The 20,948-nt window shown below is 35.1% G+C and overlaps 5 protein-coding genes across 10 annotated transcripts in view; 2 read left to right on the top strand and 3 right to left on the bottom strand.

Moving 5' to 3' along the window:
• Window positions 1-3,919, bottom strand: part of Smr (nuclear receptor corepressor smrter) — a 57,663-nt gene extending 53,744 nt beyond the window's left edge. For 4 of the 6 annotated variants that reach the window (XM_026816291.1, XM_026816298.1, XM_026816302.1 and 1 more), the window contains exon 1: window positions 3,710-3,918. The gene's annotated coding sequence lies outside the window, so the exon portion shown is untranslated. Of the gene's footprint in view, window positions 1-2,384; window positions 3,216-3,709 lie in introns of those variants that run through there. The other 2 variants (XM_026816310.1, XM_026816294.1) reach the window with 2 other exon arrangements.
• Window positions 3,920-8,257: 4,338 nt separating this feature from the next.
• On the bottom strand, window positions 8,258-9,700 carry mRpL44 (mitochondrial ribosomal protein L44). Its single transcript, XM_018029403.2, has 5 exons — window positions 9,476-9,700; window positions 9,038-9,407; window positions 8,875-8,959; window positions 8,497-8,800; window positions 8,258-8,427 (listed from the first exon to the last, which is right to left on the bottom strand). The coding sequence occupies exons 1-5, from the start codon at window positions 9,534-9,536 to the stop codon at window positions 8,303-8,305; spliced, it is 945 nt and encodes a 314-aa protein (XP_017884892.1). The 5' UTR covers window positions 9,537-9,700; the 3' UTR covers window positions 8,258-8,302.
• Window positions 9,701-9,853: 153 nt separating this feature from the next.
• LOC108627752 (uncharacterized) lies at window positions 9,854-11,513 on the top strand. Its single transcript, XM_018029194.2, has 2 exons — window positions 9,854-10,972; window positions 11,052-11,513. The coding sequence occupies exons 1-2, from the start codon at window positions 10,273-10,275 to the stop codon at window positions 11,417-11,419; spliced, it is 1,068 nt and encodes a 355-aa protein (XP_017884683.1). The 5' UTR covers window positions 9,854-10,272; the 3' UTR covers window positions 11,420-11,513.
• Window positions 11,514-13,749: 2,236 nt separating this feature from the next.
• LOC108629039 (BRCA2-interacting transcriptional repressor EMSY) lies at window positions 13,750-18,686 on the bottom strand. The gene is made up of 13 exons (XM_026816960.1): window positions 18,448-18,686; window positions 17,614-17,788; window positions 17,359-17,537; window positions 17,090-17,184; window positions 16,904-17,029; window positions 16,580-16,745; window positions 16,263-16,499; window positions 15,667-15,813; window positions 15,395-15,534; window positions 15,178-15,309; window positions 14,920-15,093; window positions 14,200-14,435; window positions 13,750-13,831 (listed from the first exon to the last, which is right to left on the bottom strand). The coding sequence occupies exons 1-13, from the start codon at window positions 18,509-18,511 to the stop codon at window positions 13,750-13,752; spliced, it is 1,953 nt and encodes a 650-aa protein (XP_026672761.1). The 5' UTR covers window positions 18,512-18,686.
• Window positions 18,687-20,395: 1,709 nt separating this feature from the next.
• Window positions 20,396-20,948, top strand: part of Cse1 (chromosome segregation 1) — a 7,415-nt gene continuing 6,862 nt past the window's right edge. Inside the window, exon 1 of the mRNA XM_018031350.2 lies at window positions 20,396-20,604. Within this exon, the coding sequence (XP_017886839.1) occupies window positions 20,520-20,604 (85 nt within the window). The 5' untranslated portion in view covers window positions 20,396-20,519. The remainder of the gene's footprint in view (window positions 20,605-20,948) is intronic.

Below are 20,948 nucleotides of genomic sequence, written 5' to 3'. Positions count from 1 at the left end.
ATGCAGAAATCTTAGTAGGTTTTAAATAAATTTTAAATATCAGACAAAGAATTTTACTTTTTGCTTGAAGAGTACTGATTTAATTGCAGAAGATATAATCTATCTATTTAGTACATAAGATTCTTTATAATAATTAAACAGCTAACCAAATGCGTAAAAATTAAGTTATGTAGTACTGTAAAATTGTATCCGAAGACATATAGAAATATATATACATGGACTATAGACTGAGCAAATAAAAAATAAAATATAACCTATTTATATTTATGATATTTTCTCAATTAAATAGCAAAATGGTAGTACGTTATGCAATTATTATGTAAGACTATAGGACTCTGAACGCATTCGCATAAGACACCAATTACTTCAGAAAGATACAATGCATATTTCCGATACAATATAAGAAGCAGTAAAAAAAACAAGCGAAATCAACAAAATGAAAAATGAATTAATAAAGAACCGTTAAAAATGCAGGCGCAGAAAATCTGATCAAAAACATTGAGTTTTACATTTATTTAAAACGTATAAATAATTTATTTGATGTGTATAAATAAATTATTTAACACGTACAAATAAATTATTTATTAAGCAAAAGCAAATGGATTTTCAAAATTCTCAGCGACTGATGACTTCAAAAATTGTGTCAAAGGAGTGCAAGAACGTTTTGTCTGTGAAAAAAATTGCAAGCAAACGAAACTGAAGAACCGTGGCGTAGAAGAATGCGTGGACAGAAAATTTACAAGTCGAAATTCAAAACGAGAAATTGCGTTCCGACGGAGTTGGAAAACTATACATGTATTATACGTGTCAGAATTGAATTTGAACTGCATACATTTCGCGTGATTAAAAACGTTATAAAGAATCGAAATTCAATCGCGTCCCAGATCCCAAACGGAAAACTGCGAGCAAACCGAGATTGAAATCGAAAAATTGAATGGTACACAGCAAACATTTTCTAACTTCCTCCAAGGAAATCTTTATTACCGTATAAATAGCAAAGAACAATTAATGTAGAAAATAAAGACCATAGCGTCTCGTTCCACGTAAATAACAAATGTTAAGTATTTGAAGAAATTAAACAAATTGTGATTATAATGAAATTTTCTTCGTTAAAATAATATTCTTATATTTCTACTTTCATCTGTGTAAAATGTAGAAAATAATTCAATTTTTTTTTAAGTTGCAATGAGGTAGACAATGTGTAATCAATTGAATCAAGCGATTTGATTAAGACCTCGCAATCTACATTATATCGTGCGATAAGACGTCATTCAAAAAACAAACGAAATTCGCGGTCTTTTCACAATTATAGATTGATTAAAAATGTCATGCAGTTAATCCCGGTTGAAATTGAATAAAAACAATGTGTTTGTTATGTGCGCGTCGTGTGCTCAGTAAATTCGGTGCGTGTATTTAAAATATTAACATCGCAGGACAGGACTATTCTCTTATATCAAAGTACTTGGTAGATAACTGATAAGGTACTCAATTCTTGTACATTGTACAGTTCACTTACATAACGGTGGGCGTGTACTCAAAATTAAATACTGAACGTACGTAGGATTCGATTTCTGAGAAAATGTATTGAAATTTCGCAGAACCGACGACAAAGTGACATAACTAAAAAAAAAGAAAAAAACCTTGTCCGAGTTAGCTTCACGAAGAGATTACAGAAACACTTGTCGACGTCGCGATTATTTGAATTTGTTGGAAAATCAATGATGTTGTAATCGTGTCACTTTTAAAGCGAGATGCGCGTATACGGTTGAGGAAAACCGATGTACCACGAAGTAGAAAAGTCTTCAACTTGAATTGAACCAGAAATAGAGCCAACCATAAATGCCACTGACATTCAATAAAATGAAAAGGAGCAGCGGAAGCGTGGCAAATCGTAGAATCGTGTAAGAAACTTTATTCCTTTTCGTACACCGACGCGCGTTACGATGCGACGGATCGGAGAAATGTGGTTACGTACTGGTTGAATAAAAGTCCACACGATTTGTCACTATCAAAAATCTCGCGTACTTATCACTTGACTAGAATATCTATGATTCACTGATTTTGTCGGCTAATTGAGACGTAATACGATCGCTCGCGTGATGATGATGGTTAACAAGGAAAACAAAGTTGATATAATGTAAAAGAATGGGACACGTCACCATTGGTTCAACAGTTGCGTCCGAGCTCACTTTATTCTCCAGGTGGTACGGAACGTTTTCACGGAATTAATGAGAAAATCGCGATAGGGAAAGAGAGAGACAGATACAGACTGACAGAAAAGAACGTATCTCGTCTTAAATTCACCCACGAGTATGATACTAGTATGATTTTTGAAATGTTGTTTTGCTTTTTCTTAACGTATAACAATTATATAACATACGTACGATTTTGTTCGTTAATTAATCACATGCTGCGTTGTTATCTCTTCAAGTTCACACGAAAAGTGGTCAGAATAAGATATCGCCTATTATTAGATTCGCTATTTCAGGATTCTTGAATACTCTCCAGCACGCTCTCACATTGCTCCGGACACCATTAGAAAACTGCGATTCTCGCGTACACGAACGGGAAAAACCATTGCCAGCCGGCACGCACGGCGGAGAGCACACACAATCACGATTGATATCACACGAAAACCACGAGTCCCTTCGAGACGACACCTTTAAAATCGGGCTGCCTAAGGTACACGGCACACAGAATCTAAATAGATATGTAGCCAGGCACAGCGATGTAGCACAAGAAAATAGCTGAAGTTAACACTCGGTCGGTAACTTGGAGGCACCATGAAGCACCACGTAAACACTTTATTCTTGAGAATGCCAGGACACGGATCTTGGCTATTTTATGCGTAGGGCGTCGGGCAGTTGCACGGTAGCTGCAAGAAACAGGGGAAGACGTGGTAACGTGGCCACGGTGCCGCGGAATGCGTGAAACAAATTGAACTACCACGGTACGGATCGGATGAAACGAATCGATGAATCCGGCCGACGAAAGAATGACCGATTAGAACGCACTTGAAATACTGCGGATGAACGTTGTGATCGACGGGCACGGCCGGGCAGCAAGCGTTACGGAATCGGTCATATTTCGTCTACGGAAACGCGTACCATTCACTGTACACTTTGTAACATCACTATGTAACTGTTTAGGTTTAGATACAGGTGCAGGAATACCAGTTTTCTCTCTTTTCCCATTAACCCGTCTCCTTGTTTATCCTATTCGAAGAATAAACAGAATAAATGAAAAGAGGAGGGGGTGGAAGAGGGGGACGGCAGACAGAGGGAGGAGGAGGAGGAAGAAGAATAGAATGCACTTTATAATGTAATTTAACAGTAGACGTACATACGTTCGAGCATATGCAAGAGAACGAAGAGGATAAATTACACACGTTTACGCGTATTGTTCAAAGAAAGAAGGCTGGAAGGGAAGGATCGTTCGTATGTATATGCGTGTGCGCGGCGCGCGCGCTCGTACGTGTGTACGTGGTATATGTGTGCACGAAAGAAAAAAAGAAAAAGGAAACCAGACGAGGAGTAGTCAAAACGCGTTTCGCCAATTTTCGTTCGGTACGGCCAAAACAATTTCTGTTTTCCCCGATTCACTTTGGCCGTTTAACCGAGTTTGTTACCGCTCCTTTAGGAGGAGTTCTCGGACACACGGCCGGGAACGTATTCGGTTAGTTTCACTGCACACATTTCTCTTCTCTTACCCGAACTAGTCCGTGGTACATATATTCCAAGTGTGCGGCGGCGGCCACCGGTGATTAAAAAACACACTCGCGTTTTACGTTCGCGCCCCGCGACGAGAAGGGTTAGTCGAAATCGTACGGTCAGTCCAACGTTTTCAGGGCCGCCAGGTTAACGTCACGAAATCCACCGACACAACCATAGATCCAAACGGTGGACGGACGGACGTAAGGACGGACGGCTGGCTGGCAGCAGGCAAGGCGGAATCACGGTGAGGCCCGGGGGTGGGGCGGGAGGGGGACAGGGGCACTGAATGCGACTGGGTGAGGGTAAAGTTTCTGGATACGGGGCAGGTGGGGTCATAAGGGACCGGGGATGTATGAGTTAGAGTGGGGCGATGAAACGAACGAGAACGAGTGAGCAACCGAACCGACCCGACGACGTTGCATCGCGGGGGACGGAGGTCTACGCTACCTCAGGACCGTTTTATCCTGGTCTCCGAGGCGCCACCGCTTCCCTACTCATCGCTATTTTTCCTTCTGTTCACCGTATTTTCTGCGCACCTTGCCCCATTGTCCGTCGGATCCTCCGACGTTTTGTACTACGTGCACGCACTGAAATTTTTACCTCTCCAAGTGTATGAAGAAAATACTGGAATGCTTATTTTACACGTTAACAGCACGCCGAAAGAGAGCCGCATACATATATGTATACTGCTCGAGAGATCTCCGCGACTTAAAGGCGATAGCTTAGAAACGAAATCTGATATAGATGTTCCAAATAACGCTATAAACGGACCGGGTTTATTCACGTAAAACCATATTTTTCCGGATAACCAAAATAACGAATGAGATTTGAAGGGACATTCGTTTTGTCGTTAGATACTTAAAAAAATTCATTATTTATCTCGAAGTTTGCGTAACGCCATTAGTCTAGTACATTACATTACATATACATACATATGTATTTTTTGGATATTTCACGCATATTTGCAAGCATACTTGCATGCATATGTATATGGTATAATGGTCAATGAGTATTTATAAATACTTACTCACTTACTTTCACATGTCTCCCGGTTTCTATAAATCGCATTTTATGCATTCATATACATATGTATATCCGACTGGAAATTATACAGACATACATTACTGTATGTATTTTTCAATGAAACGCTTTTTGAATAAATGTGTTTTATATACATCTCGTATGCGCGGCACCGAACTTCTCTTGTTGCAGTGCCTACTTTAATTGGAGCTTTCACTTGGAATCCGTCATTCTTCGGAAACTAACTGAATAACGATATGTTATCTAACGATTGTTTATCAAAAGAAATTTTTTAGGACTTGAGTAATACATTAGTAACTGCATTAACAAATTTAAAATAATTCTACAACTGTTTAAACTGAAAAAAAGTTATTTAATCGTTTATCCAATCCTAATTAAATACCACGTGAATATACAATAATGTGTAATTTAAAGTCGGATTCTTCTCTGTCGTAGGATGGAAAGACAAAGGAAAATCCTTGCGAACTCTCGATATATAATGACAAAATAATATTATTGCCGTATTAATGAAATCGAAAAGACGTCTACCCTATGGGTGTTTATAATAGTAAAAGTTTTTTTTGCAACTAATGTGAAAATATCCTTTTATGAGTCACTCGGCAGATGTGGGCGAAAGAAGGTGCAAGTACGGTACTGCATCGAGCACAAGCAAACTCGCTGCCTTTGCGGCCGGGTAGAAGGGAGGAGAAGGGTTGGTAAGGGAAGAGTGATGAAACGAGGAGGGGGGCGAGGGCGGAGAGGTTGTGAATAGCACGGGTAGGGATATCGGCCGTTGGCGGAGGAAGGTGTATGGTTGATCCTGGCCGCGCACGTCCTGAGGTGTAACAGAGACCGAGCCAGCGTTTCAACGAGCGAAAAGGAACAGAACATTGGAAGAGGGCACGGCAACGATGGCAGGGTGTACGTATGGCAACGTCGCGAAAGGCTTCACGGACGCCGAGCAATCCACCAACACACCGAGTATACGGAGAACGGCGGTGCAGAGAAGGAAAGAATCCCGTTTTACCGAGTTGAAGGAGATAGGGAAAACGAGTGGGGGGTCAAATACACTAGAGAATGAGAGATCTGCCGAGTCTTAAACAGGCTACGAAGTTTTCCACCGATCTCGAGATTTCAGAAAAACGTTTGACATATTCTAAATACGCTCGTGTACTTTGTATTGCTTTGTATATGCGCACAGGGTAGGAGCGAGATGCAGTTTCGTTCATCTTAGATCACGCGTTGCCACGCACGTCGCGTGTATACAACGTGCATTCGAATGCATCGTACATATACATTGTACACGTTACTTCTTTTTTTTTAAGGAAAGAAAACTAGTATTATCTCGTATTATCGCCAGTGAGCTTGATACGCGCAGTAATTGCAACGAAATATTGTACTTGCTCGTTGTTATTCTCGAGACCGTAATATGATTTATAAATATATATCGACTAAATGCGGAACACTGCAAAACGTTCCGTCGATCTTTAAGGCGAACTGAAATATGTCAGCAACCGTACAGCCAAGAATTTCGTTGAATTCCCTTAACAAATCTAACGCCTCCGAGACTGCATTTAAATTCAGCATTGTTTGTAGTATGTACAAAATGCCTGTAGAACGAAACTAAATTTAGCCGGAATACGTTTAAACTTGTACCCGTATAAACAAGCTGAACGGCAGCGCGTTACAATTATATTTACAAGTTTTGAGAAAGAAAAATATTCGAACGTTTCATCGTGGTGTAGAATCGAGTCGCGTTGCAAATTTTAAATTTTGGTTCAAGATGGACGGAATATGGTACTCGTAAAACCAGGCCCGGGCATTGGAGAGCGCAGGGGCGTAGACTGCACGGAAATTATTTCCTGTATCATTTCTTTATTGCCCTCGGTATTGCAACAGATTCAAACGCCACCGAATGGTACCCTCGACAGTTTACCTCGTTGACGGAACCGTACCGCGTGGCGGTATTTAGTATATCGCCAATCGATACGTTCCGCTTCTTGTCCCGCGAAATAATAACAGAAATGGAACCGTAAAACAATAACACTGATTACTCGATGGCGAAAGGGTGTGGCAGCGCCATTGAGTCGTTACACGCAGGAATAGAGCAAGTAGTGGGATAATACGTGCGATTGCGTGGGTCTGTCTGCGCGCACGCGTACATACACGCGGGCGTGTGTGCGTGCTTAAGCGAATGGGCGAAAAAGAAAGAAAGAAAGAGAGAACGGGTTGGACCGACGAGGAAAGGAACGGTTTCGAGTGCGAAAGAAATCGGCAAAGTAAGGAACGAGACGAGCGTACAAAAGAAGAAAGAAAAACGTTGCGGGAAGGAGAACGAGGGAGAAGGCGGTAGAAGTGGCGGAAACTCGGAGCGGTGGAGTGCGGATGGGGACAAGGATGAACCACCTTAAAGGGGATAGCATGAATCATAAGTAATCAATATTATACCTACGACCGATATAGAAAAATTTTGGCTGATATCTTCGAATCGTTTTATTTCATCATTTTTCTTTTTCGAGATTTCTCCTCTAGCACTTCGTACTAGTATTTATTAACAATACCGTTACCGAAACGATAGTCGGTCATCTTTAGTATGGAAAATATGTTAACTGAAATAAAACTATAGTTTTTGACTGTTTTGTTTCGAGATAAGAACCCATATATATTCTCTATTATATATAAACATTTCAAATGTCTTAGAACATTGTTAATTTATTGAACATATATAGATAGAATACGGACATGGAATTTCGCGACTTCGATCCTTCTCTTTAAATACGGAATTTGTATTTTATCGGTATGCCAAGTGCACTTTACTGTACTTTTGATATACTTAACGGTCATTGATGTATAAACTGAGTATACATGTGTTATCATATTTTGCAACCAGGCTATCAAAAAGTATTTTCGTGCATAGTGTTTTATAATCATGTATGTACATACATACGACCCGATGGTTATAGAAGATTATGCTCTTAATCACTATAGAGAAATTTATAAATTGAAATAGAATATAAACGAACGCGAAAACAAGAAAACTCTTCACCTTTAATTACAAATCTGAACATATCTCTACCTGTAAAAAAAGTTATGTGATATATTATTTCGTATCTTTACCGAATTGTATATTAAAATTAATGAAAATTAAAAGAGAAAGCATGTTAAAAACACTTTTGTGTTACATCATTATGGACGCTGCGTCAGTACCGTTATCTCTTTTTTTCGTCACGTTCTAACAACGCAAGCTTACTGCGTCCGAGATGTCACCAAACGGACAGTAAAGTAAGTTCACCTTTGATCGTTAGAATTTCAAGTACGTTTCATGATATTTACGCATTTTAAATAAATTTTTGTTATATCAAATGAACTAGACAAATAAAACAGTGGAGTATATTACAAGGAGTGAATACTGTGTTGAATAAAAAAACTTATAAAATAAATGACACGTGTTTTCTAATATTTATTTATTGACGCTTAATTATAGAAGATATTATTATAACATAATTATACACCTATATAAATTTACAATTGGCATTACTTAACAGTCTACAATTTTAATACATAATACATTAAGTAGACAAATTGATTTTTTCATCAAATCTTAGTGGTTTACTCGAATGCAACAGACCAAACATCTCAGCCATTATATTAATAGCAGCCACATCTTTTGCCTCTGCAATAGTCTGTCCAAAACCTGAAAATATAATTTTTGTTATCATTCGATGAACTTTAAGATATAAACATAAAACGTTTCTTTAATTACCTGATCCCAAGTATTCTTTATTCGCATAAATTCCGATATGATAAGCTGACAATATAGTGTTCTTGCCAGCTTGCCCAATGAGTCTTGCTTCTATAGACGTTTTCCTTTCCGAGGAAATGATATCGTTCAACATTTCAAACGGTTTAGCTGGGGTCCATATTTCGGTTAAATCTTTCTCTGCCAATCCAGCTATTAAAAAGTCTTGCACGAAAACAGCTGCGTGATCAGCATTAACACTTTCAGCAAGTGCTCCTACGAGTGCTGTGAATGTACTTGCCATTGTTTCTCGAGCCACAGGATGTTCCTAAATAAGATATAACAAAACTATAAATTTGCAGTCAAGAAAAGTTTATTAGAGAATCTAAAAGAAATACGAACACCAGTTAAAATAATGTCTTTCGTTCCAATATGCTGGGATGCTTTAGCTAACATTTCTTCAGACATAAGATAATCAGAAATTGCTCTGAAACGTAAATCATATTTATTTGTGAATATAAAAAGTAGAATTATAGAAATTAAGGAATATACAGTTTATACATACATGACACCTTCTTCTGGAAGGCGTGGCAAACATTTGTTTAAATACTTTTTTATTGCGTCTAAAGTTATTTGCCTTCCTTTCTTAATAAATTTTTCATTGTCCTGTATATTAACTGCTGGGTCTTTTATTCCCATTTTTTCTTGTTGTTTCATCTCTTCGACAGCATATGATTTATGAACAAATGCTTCATTCAACTTCTCTGTATCAAACTTTTCTGAAAGTCTACAATTAAATGCATAGATTTCTGCACTTCTATTCCAGTCAATGAAACTGCTACGTTTTGGTTCTGGTTGTGGTGGTAACTTCTTCTTCTTTTTGTGTGTTAGCTCCATTTGTGTCCGAGATATCCATCGATGGATGTATCTGCAGTCTAGATTAATAATTAAAAAATTATATTCATTCATCAAAAGCAATTGCAATTTTTGTAGCCACATTCACCTTCGAAATTTATGCTTTTCACATTTGCAAGTGTTTTTAAACACGGTCGTAACCTATTCATGGTTCTTATGTTAGAAGAAAGTTCTATTAAATTGTCAATTCTATTTGTAAGAAGTACGGTTTAATATAACATCAAAAATACAACAATCACGCACTTTACCAGATATATTATTTATAATAAATATATCGCTAATAACAATCTATTGACGAAAGATTCAACAAGTACAAAATAGAGATGGCGTTCAGAATCACTCATCGTGATTTTTCGCGGTGATCACTGTAGAAGGCTCTGTTTGAGCCCAATAGGTCCTGCCCTCAGTAAGATACCGCGTAATTTTGAATTTGCTTATTCGTTTTGATCATGGATGTTCAACATGTGAATTGTACATACATTAATTGATTTGAAGATGATCTTGTCGAATTTCAACTATTATACTTTGAAACTTTCTCGGAACAACTGAGTGCCATCCATAAAGAATGTGAATGTGTCGAAATTATATGGTCGAAATAAAATTCAAATATATATTGATAAGATATTCGATGTGGACGATCAATTGAATCAAACTTCAAATTGCAAATTGATAGATGTAAACATAAAACAGATTTTACTATAATAATGGAGTTTGTTAATAAATAACGGCGCCGCGTGTTACGTTCGATATGAATGACAAAAAAATTTCGATGCCGCGAAAACGAAGAATTTTTAGTAGGAATCGCACTTCTCCTTGAGGTCGATTGGACTAGACAGATTAACCACCGAGTGGCATGCGTTAGAAAATGGTAAAACGAGTTTTAAAATGAGTGAGAATAAGCTCGATTATTCGGCGAGTTCGCGCGAGACCGGAATTTATACCACTTCGTCGAGAACCAGTTCCGTTTCCGAGGTAAAAGCAAAATTTTGTGCATTGTTCCTGAACTGTTTCCGAGGACGGAAAAAGGATTCATTGGAGGAAATTCGTGAGAACGACGGAACCAGGGAATACGATTACGTCGTTGAGAAACTCGTCGTGAAGCGCGTGCCCTTCCTACTTTTCTCGATACCGAAACACCCGTCCGAATCGAAGAACAATTCTGAGAGCAAGAGCGACCCTAGCAATGAAACTTCGCAATTCTTGATAAAGCCGAACCCTGTCCAGCCTGTCCTGTCCGAAACTCAGTCGTTGCTATATTATTCCAACAAATTCAATCAGCATACTCCTCTAGGTATTCGGAATAAATATTTGCATTATAACAAAAATGCAGCTGTACTGAATAAGAGAAGTAGAAACCGCGCATTATCCGATGATTATCATGCTAGAATGACCGAATTGATGAACATTATGAGTAGCTTGCATCCGGATTTAAAAGAAGATGAGAGACCACCCAAGGACCCTTGCCCTTTGACGATGCCAAAAAGCAATAGCATTCCGTCTGCAAAGATCTCCCTTAAAGAATTTTTGTACAGAAGTAACGATAATCAGAACCATAAAGTGTTCAAATCTCAACTTTTCGTAAAAGGTTTAAATTTTGTTTATTCAGATTTTTTGCACAAAACTCTACAATTTATAATATAACATTTAATTGTACACGTTTTCAGAACCTGAAAACGAGAATTCGCTCGAAACGAAGTCCAATAATAACCAAAACGTTTATAAATTGAATCAATTAGCGTATACGAATTTCGATAATTTTAAAATACGAGAGGCCAGTGCCCAATCTGCTCAAAAACTGTCTTGCAATTTCACGGACTATCCGAAAACGATTAAAGGCACAAATCAAATACAAATTGAAGACAATGATTGTATTCATAACAACCACGAATCTAATGTATTATCAGAAAATATTTCAGACACTAATCCATCAAGTACAATAATAAGATGGAATATCATTGTAAAATATTCTAAATTCGAACCAAATACTACTGAAACGCCTCAGACTATAAGGAACTATTTTACTATAACTTAATGTTCCATTCATAAAACGATATTCAAATTTTATTCTAAAATTGAATATATCTTTTTACAATTGTTTTATAGTGAAGATTTATATTCTTTTTTCTCTGAACGTATATAAAATTTTTATCGTTAATAAACACTTGTATATACAATAATATGAAATAAATATTCTGGAAAAACGTATCTACTCAAACTAAAAGTGAATGGAATGTTTAAAACATAAGAACATAGAGCAATGACATGTATACCAGATATTTTAATTGATAGATTTAATATGTACGGAGCACTTATTTACAAATAATAAATCTCTCTTATCGCTACACACCAGATTGACCTAAAAACTTAATAAGTTCGATACAATAATCCTAAAAATGTACAACAAAGAAACAATCGTTAAGTAAGTTGTATAAACATTGCTTATTATCATTCTACTCGGCTGTCAAGAGATTCTACAAGCAGATGATGTAAAAATAAATCGAAAGAAAGAGTAACATTTTCTCGCTTAAGGCCCAGTTTTCGAGATAATTATGGTAGAAAATTCTGTTGAACTACCTCTCCAATTACTTATACATTGCACACTTTTTTTCGATTACACTTTCATAGTCATTGCCGTGTATTACGTTTTGTCTTCTGTCGCACGATATATTTTCTCAACGTTTAGTCTGTTTCTATCAGTAGAACTGTGACAATGATTGCCTGCAGCCGTGAATCATCAGAGTTGCAGATAACCGATTCAATCTTCAATTCAAATGAACACAATTTAATAATGAACGTTTTTTAATTCAAAATTGACTAATTATGAATTAGAATTTAATCATTGAAATTTCTTTTAATTAGAAATTGAAATTTTATTCATAATTCTTAATTTTACAATTTTTAATGAAAACTTAAATAATTTAAATAAATAAATAAATTTTAATTCATAATTAGGAGATACCTTAATTAAAGATTAAAGTTTAATTCTTAATTCGAAGACATTTCATTAACGATTGACTTTCAATTATCAATTATAAATAATTCGAATTAAGGACTGAATTTTAATTCTTAATTATAGAACATTCCAATTATCGATTAAAATCTAATCGCTAATTTTTAATGCGACAATTAAAAAATCTGCATCCCTGTCGTGAGCACATAAATATAGTATATTTGTTAATTATTATTACACATTTAGACATTTGGAGATAATTTAATATACGTGTATTCCACAGAACTTTCGAACAAGATCTTTTTGAAAATTGAGCTTCAAACGAAAAAAATGTTACTCCATTCTTTCGACTTATTTTTACGTGTAAAATCAGCCTCCGCTTGAATACACCCCGTATATTACATACATATCGTTCCAATGATACAAAGCGTGAGCAAATGTCAGAATTATAAGTTTTTCTGTTTAACGAAGGTATATTTATATATATCATAATAATGTACATATAAAATCGCGTTGCATGAACGACTTGGCTGCACCAATTATAAAAAAGTGCAACTCTTTTATTTGTAGTTCTACGTGAAATAAGATATTGCTACCATTTCAGAAAAAATCCAAATATACTGGGCAGCATTGATAAGGAATTAGATTGGAAAATAACTTCCTAACTAGCACTAACTACTTTCAGATTTGCTGATAATCTTTTGGAAAGTATCTGAGATATTTAGGTATCGCACGATGAGGCATTGGAATAATACAAAACTTGAACGAACGTATCTTTTCCTTACAATGAAATAATGGTAAACTTGAGTAATATAGTATAAAAAAATATTGTCAATAAAATCAGTTATGTTTAAATTATTAATACGTTTTACATGCATTAGTTTCTCTTTATAATATAAAATATATTTGATTAGTCAAATAATTCCTTTTCTATTAAACATTTAGTGAACATAAGAAAAATAAGTTCTTCTTTTAGAAGCATTGAAGTCTGTTAAAGATTGAATACACAGGAATATGAATGGGATACATCAAGTCTTTCGTTTGTTTACATCTCTTTTTACTTTAATAATGCACATCACGAATATGTTTCTTTCTGTAAATAAATTATTATAATAAAAATTTGTTATACAGTCTTGTGTCCACGATTCTACATTGCTCCACTACCTCTTGCTTCAAATAATGTGCATTATTTATGCGTGAAACATAAAAAAGACAAAAGAATTTGCGAGACCTGTTGCAATTTGTTGGAAATAATTTAAATAATACATTAAACCACTTTAAATTAAAAAACGTTGTTCTCGTTGTTAAAAATGCGCCAATAGCAACGGATAATACTTAATTATAAAAAATATCGGTTAGGATTCCATTACCTTATATATTTACATTCAAATAGTCTAAATAAACTATTTTCTTTAGTTTTTTAAAATATTTTTTAGGATCCGTAGAATCCGTGAAATAAAAATTTGCGTTCGAATATAGTTTTTTTTTACTTTCCTTAAAAAGAAAAATACAAATTAATCGAAGCGGAAACCATAGAACACATGCAATATACTCCACGAAATAAGTTAACATAAATTTGTAAGTGTTACTAGCAAAATAAAACGATTTCTTTTTCATCTTTCAGATGATTAACATCGATCTCATTTATGAAGTGTACATCTTCTTTCGGAGGGTATATTTCAATTTGTAAAATATTTTGCACATAAAACATATTATTAATTTACAATGAACAATTTACAAAAAATCTTTGACGCAATTATAATATAAAGTTTCGTTTTATGTGGATGCTGCGTGTGCTTTCCATTCATTCTCTTAAACAGGACAATTTTTGAATGGTACAATTTCTATAGTTTTAAACTGACCTGTGTTTTTCATCTTTAACAGTAGTAGTAATTACAGCGTCGGTTTTTACAATTAACTCTTTATCCTGTACATGTAAATCACTGTTACTTGGTTCTTTTGATAGACAAGCATTCGCATTTTGTATCACAGTCTTAGATTCAGAGGTAAGAACATTGGATGATTCGAAGAGATGAGACAATGTTTTATTCTTTTCCAAAACATCCTGCCGAAGATTGAACATGATAGCATTACCAGACTGAAAGAATAAATAAAATTCGTTTATTCGTTATCTCAGTTGTAGTTTGTACTTGACTGCGAATTTTTATGCAACTTCTTAGTACATCATCCCTTTAGCAAAATCTATGCAGACCGACAGCAAGTGGCGATAGAGAGCTGTTTCCAAATCCGTAACTATCTGTGTCCAGGTTTAGCTTTCATTAAAGCAGTGTCTGATTAGAATTTTGAAGCAGCAGACTTACGTGTTTCATAAGTGTATCAAACTCCGCAATTTATTTGATTCACTAGACTGTGGAAGTTATGCATTTGTAGCACAATGAAGTATGTAAAAAACATAAAACATACGCGCATAAAGTATCAACAGCAAAATGCATAGCACGATGCTCAAGGGATTGAAGGATATTCTTACTACATATCATTTCTTAAATTGATACCCTACAAGTTTTATTTTGTATAAAAATTCTTAGTCTAGTTATAATATCTTGAACGAGTACACCTGTTACCTTTATATTGGATGTGATAGATTCTGTATGAGATGAGTTTGTTGTAGATATCATAGTTACAGCTTGATCTCCGTTATTTAATGTAATATGGCGCGGCACCACACTAATAGCAGCATTATGTTGGCTCGTAACGCACAAGCTTTTTCCACCCATTATGACTTTTCCTAATACTTCCTGAGATATATTAAAATATAAGTACGTTACGTTTACATTTAAAAGAAGAAGTTATACTACTTTGTTGATTAAATATTAATGTACCTTGCCTGCATGAGAAAGAGTTAGACCTTTAGTCTGACCCTTTTGTATAACGATCACGTTCGTTTTCGATCCTAATTTCGCATCGGGATGGGGAGATATATTTACAGTTTTATTAGAATTCAATGTAACACCCTGAAACATCACAAATACTATATCTTCGGATCAAAATTTCGGACGATAACTTATCAAGTTCGGTCGTATATTTAATCTCGATTACCATTTTGGCAGTGGTTTGATTATTGAGCGTTGTAGGTAGTTTTTTACAAGTTAACGTTGTGATTTGCTTGGCCTGAGGCGGCCCTGGCCCGTTCGATACTGTTGTAACAGGACACACGGCCATCAGCCGATGTGAATTACCTAAGAATTAATTGAAAAATAGATTACTCTGATGTACTATCATCTGTGAACCAGGAGTTGAAACAGTTATTTTCGGAACCTTTTCAATCCCCCCCCCCCCATGGACTGACAAGAATCTGAGTGAATGCTTACTTGAGGTAACAGTTTTAGATATCGGCGGTTTCACGCTTGGATGTATTACTGACACAACGCGTTTCACGTTACTTGTAACTGAACTGAGATCTTCCGAACTTGATGCTATTGGGGAACTGTCCGACGCAGGTGATACTGTTTTAGGATCTGAGAGAATAAAACAATATTAGTACAATTTAAAAATATCGCATTTCTCATTTGTCATGACCAAATTGCGAACTTTTATGCATTCACAAAAGACATGAATATGCTGAATTTCTAACAGTGTATTGAATATGAGTAAATACTGGAAGTAAAACGGACGTTATGACATTTAATTCATAAGTGTAACCATATCGAAATTTCATTTTTCTGTTCTCTCTTCTAAATATTTTATTTTGCATTTATAATACTAAAATATTTAAAATATCAGTTTAAAAAAATCTTGTGTAACAATTTTTTTATCACTTGTGTACTCAAATATGCGTTCAATGCAATCTTTTTATTATTGTACACATTCAGTTTTTTTTATAAATGCATTAAATTCGCAGTTTAGTCATACAATCCAATGTGAATAATAAATGATTGATATATCGTTAAAAGAAGTAATTTCGTACTTGAACTATCTTGTACACATGCATCCTCTGTATCAGACTGTAAATTATTTTCTGGCAAGCTACCAGACGTCAGAATCGCCGGTCCTGCTTTCGCGTTAATCTTGCTTTGCGCCGTGATTATTCTTCCCGTAGTTGTGGCGATTCCCGTTGTAATTATGGGTATCACTGCGTTCACATTACTAGATGGAATTACTGAGTGATTACTGGCACTTTCTTGTACTTGTGATTCTATAGATTCTGCGTTTGAGATGGCAATTACTTGGTACAATGTACGATAAAAAGTAATATTATATTAAATTACAATTAATAATAATTACCTGTTGTATTTTCTTCACAATTTACATTCAACGGTATTATTGTAACGTTGTGATGTGGCAACGAATTTTCAGGAATTCGAGATGGATGAATAGTATTTCCTAATGTTACATTATCACTGGTATCATGATAATCAATTCCTGGAGGACTTGAAGACATTACTAAAACCTACATTGTGTCATATTCATTAGTTATATTTTAATTGTACTCATATTAAACATAAAAGTGTACATTAATGTAAGATTGATCATGCATGCTTGTTAAATTTGCACTTGCGTATGTGCTTAGCTCGAAGATAGCATAAGATTGCTTCTTTTTTCAATTACCTTGTTCGGTTGTGTTGACGAGAGAGGGGAGGAAGGTTTACGCTTTTCAGAAACGGTACATCTTTCGCTAACCTCAGGGGTATTGCTTGAATTGTTGATTTCCTTATTCCTATCCGACTCTATGACCTATAACACATTATATCAAATAACTAAGAGAAACAGAACACGTACGATCATTGAAATTACCTCATCGCTTAATTTATCTTCATTAGGCTCGAACTCGTAATTGCTAAACGAATTTTCTTGTACTTTTAACTTCATGGGAGATTCGTTGATAATATCTGGAGGAGCAAACATAAAAAAACGTGTAAACAGAATTTTCTATTTCGAATTATGTTGAGAAAATTGTCGATTTCCTTCAGTACGCTAAACTCACAGCTCTATATACTCAGAGACAATTTTACAAAGACTAAAACCACACATTTACCAAAATAGATAATATTTTTCCTTAAAACCTTTTGCATCCTCTGCTTTCTCATGAACGGGACGATTCCTTTTGTTCGCCACTGCTGTTGTGAGGGACAAGCTATTTGCTAACGTCGTGAACGCCGATCGACCCTTTAATCTAGGTAATAGTGGAATTGTACGGCGGCCTTCGATGCTCCAATCAGTGCCAGTATTTGGACCACTTAATCTGTAACAGATGATTAAGATTTAATTGGATTTAGGCTAGAGATTCGAAGAAATCTTTCTATTTAACAATTTCTTACTGTTCAGCTATCGTTGCTAATTTTTCATCATTAACGGCTCTTCTCACTTCAGCACGATGTCTCTCATTAGAAATATGTAAAACTTTAGCAAGTTCCTGTAGCAGTTTTTGTTTCTCATTAGTAAAAGGACCTTGAGCACGTAAGACAGATACCATGTTCCCATATGCTTCAAGTTCTGTAACAAGGAAATCAATTTCAATGTAGAAAATATATGATTATATATTTGAACATTGAATTGACCTGGGGATCTGTTACAATAACTTTAATATTACAGCAAACATTCTCTTGCTAATTAAAACAATTTACCATAGAGTTAACGAATTTCTGTCTGTTATTTTAGTAAAATCTTTCATCATTGTATCTCATCTCTGTATTCCAACATAAGAATGAAATTTAACAAGATTTATTGATCGCTAAGTTTGGACACATGCAAAGACATTGTAGAACATGGTAGAACGAAAGTTGAAACGTAATTGGTCTCATACGTGAAACGGATTATTTCGAACTACTGTACGAGCGAAACAGGCACGAATAGATAATTATAAATAAGAAAAACATGTTACATTATAATAATGTTATTTAATGAGAAACAGGTACATTTTCATACAACACTAATGGATATTAGTACATTCATAAATAATAGCGATAATCGAATACAGTTCTATGGATTTCCATCCGACGTATTTCAATGATACCGATCACGGTGATCGCAACGTGTTCAACACTCGTTTTCAAATCAAAATATACATCTGACTGTCCTTAATTAGATTATCTACTGAAAAAAGTCGAATATTACCGAGGCGAGAAAACAATTATACGAGGACATAACCTTACCCAAACATCGTAAACATTTTCTGCATTCATCGCGGGTCATCGTCTCGTGTCTCGCCGGCCACATGATTGCATAATTTGACTGTTATAATAAATACGAAAAAATTCGATAACCGTTTGTACACTTTTCCCACATTTTCGACGTTTCGTTGACAGTATGCTAAGTTGTAGATGAAGTTGCCGAATTATTTTTATTGCAACTATACCATACACTGGTTTTCGTCGTACGTCGTAGCGTTGGTATTATGGACTTGCGTCTAGGAGTTCAAAATATGCCAGAGTCCGAAAGAACCAATATTGCATTTGTTTTTAATAATTTAGTTCATTTTTTACAATACGTTTTCTTATTGCCCTTTTAATAGCTGTTCACTTCGAGACTGTTATCTATATTTTACCAGATTCTATACACATGAACATTGCTGCTTCTATATAGCCCCAAACGTAAATAATCGTGTCAAATTTAATGATAGTTGTTGTTTTCAACAAATAAACATAGCACAAGTGAATAAATCTACAGTTAAACGCAGTGATAGAAATAAAAAGTAGTAAATTATTTGTTATATTAAAAGAGACGATTATATGTTGCATAACCCTGAAGTGTTGTCAAAGTTGGTCAAAGTTTTTGATTATTATACAAATCTCGCGAAATAAAAGTTTCTAATTATAACTAATGTAGCATTATTTTATTAATATCGTTATTTGCATTCATTGAAAAACATTCTAAATGTTGATTTTTATTTCACTGTAATCTTGACAGTAAATATAGTTCATATTCGTCTATTAATTTTGAAATTTCGCGCTTTAAATATTTAACTTCCTGTTTAGGTGCAGTTTTATATAACTTATATGTTGTCCAATTAGTCCTTGGCGGGAATGGCGGGTTAAGTCATTAATTGTGCTTAGCAAACAATGCTTTTTACAAAAATTGGAGGCCTAAATGTTAACTACTAATAAGATTGTGTGCACTTTTCCTTTGGGTCCAATACTTAGGTCATAGTTCAGGAGTAATCGTCGTCAGTATGCAATTGGCATACTCATTAAGATCTTTAGATAGAATAGTAGTTTATGGCTCTTATTTTACATTTTGCGTAAAATCACAAGTTTATAAATATAGTTTATAAATATTCCGGTTGTTTTTACATTTCATTGGGTTCGTTGCATGATTACGAAATTGCGAAAAATCATATATGAATAAATAATGTAAATTACCTGTTCAGGTGCAGTGAATCATAATTACAAAAAATTTTAGTAATTGAACTGACTGAATCGCGAGTGTAACTCGAAGTTGCCTTTAAAACATTACACTCGACAGAATATTTATGAGCATTCTTGTTTCGATTTTTCATACTTCTGGAAGAAAAGTAAGAAACTCGGTTTCGTAGAAAAATGATTCGCAGTTCTAAGTTCGGTTGCACGTTCGCGGGAGAGATCACAGAAGTTGCACATTCACCTGCCAATGTAGCTGACTGAAAGTCGTCAAATACCTTTGCACATTACCTGGAAACGTGAAATATTCCCGGCTATTATCACGTAATTATAAGAATATCAGCGTTGAGCGTCGTTAGCCGCGGCCAGTATTGGAATATAGGCGAATGTCGAGTGCACAGCGCTCAAAATCTACTTGAAAGAGTATAGTTTTATTATACTATTACAACTTTAACTATTATAATATTTAAGCCACTGTATAAAGTAATTCCAATTTACTTATAGCATTATAGTTTAAACTAGTTGTCGATATTTGATTTTTCAGAAATAAATAAGATAAAGAATTTTTCACAACTCCTTAATCTTTCCTTCAAATGTCTTTAACGGCAAATGTCTTTAACGATTATTTTAAATTGATTTTATCGTAACTCGAGTGAATCGAACGTAGAACATATTATTTTTATTTGACATTTTATTTTAACGGAAATTGTTCCCGCGTAAACCGGTAGAAAGCGCCAACCGGCAACGATCATTGGTTAGGAAATTGAATTTATCAAAAGCCGGTGCACTGCGTTGTTTCGAGATTCCTTTGCGGAGGATTTAATATATTTTCAAATTGGTGATACAACAAGTTTTTAACGTTAACAATCATGGAACTCACAGATGACAATTTGATGACGCTTAGCGAATATCTGAAGCATACACTTAGCCCAGATGTAAATATTAGACGACCAGGTGAATATAACCTATACTTCTAATGACTGTTCTTCTTTGGAAAATTGCAAAGTATTTTAAATAATCGGCGAACACGCATTGGAGTTTGTTTATAAAAATAATACATGATTGGAAATTTCATTGATCGAGCAAACCCGATCACGATTCACCATTCAATAGCTCGAATTTTAAAGAGAATTTCTCATCTCACTATCAACAAGTACTTTGCTCAATTTTTTTTTTCAACTATTTAACAAACGGAGTTAACTTGCAGCTGATAAAATGATTTTAAACGCAGATATGTATTATCAATCGAAACTCATCTGAACAAGCGATCATCTCCATTTTAATTACTTTTATTATTC

The sequence above is a fragment of the Ceratina calcarata genome, unplaced genomic scaffold, assembly GCF_001652005.2.
Source record: "Ceratina calcarata isolate Rehan_Ccalc_2016 unplaced genomic scaffold, ASM165200v1 scaffold127.2, whole genome shotgun sequence".
Classification (NCBI taxonomy): Eukaryota; Metazoa; Arthropoda; class Insecta; order Hymenoptera; family Apidae; genus Ceratina; species Ceratina calcarata.
The sequence above is the reverse complement of the archived record's forward strand: the minus strand, read 5'-3'. Positions and strand labels throughout refer to the sequence as shown.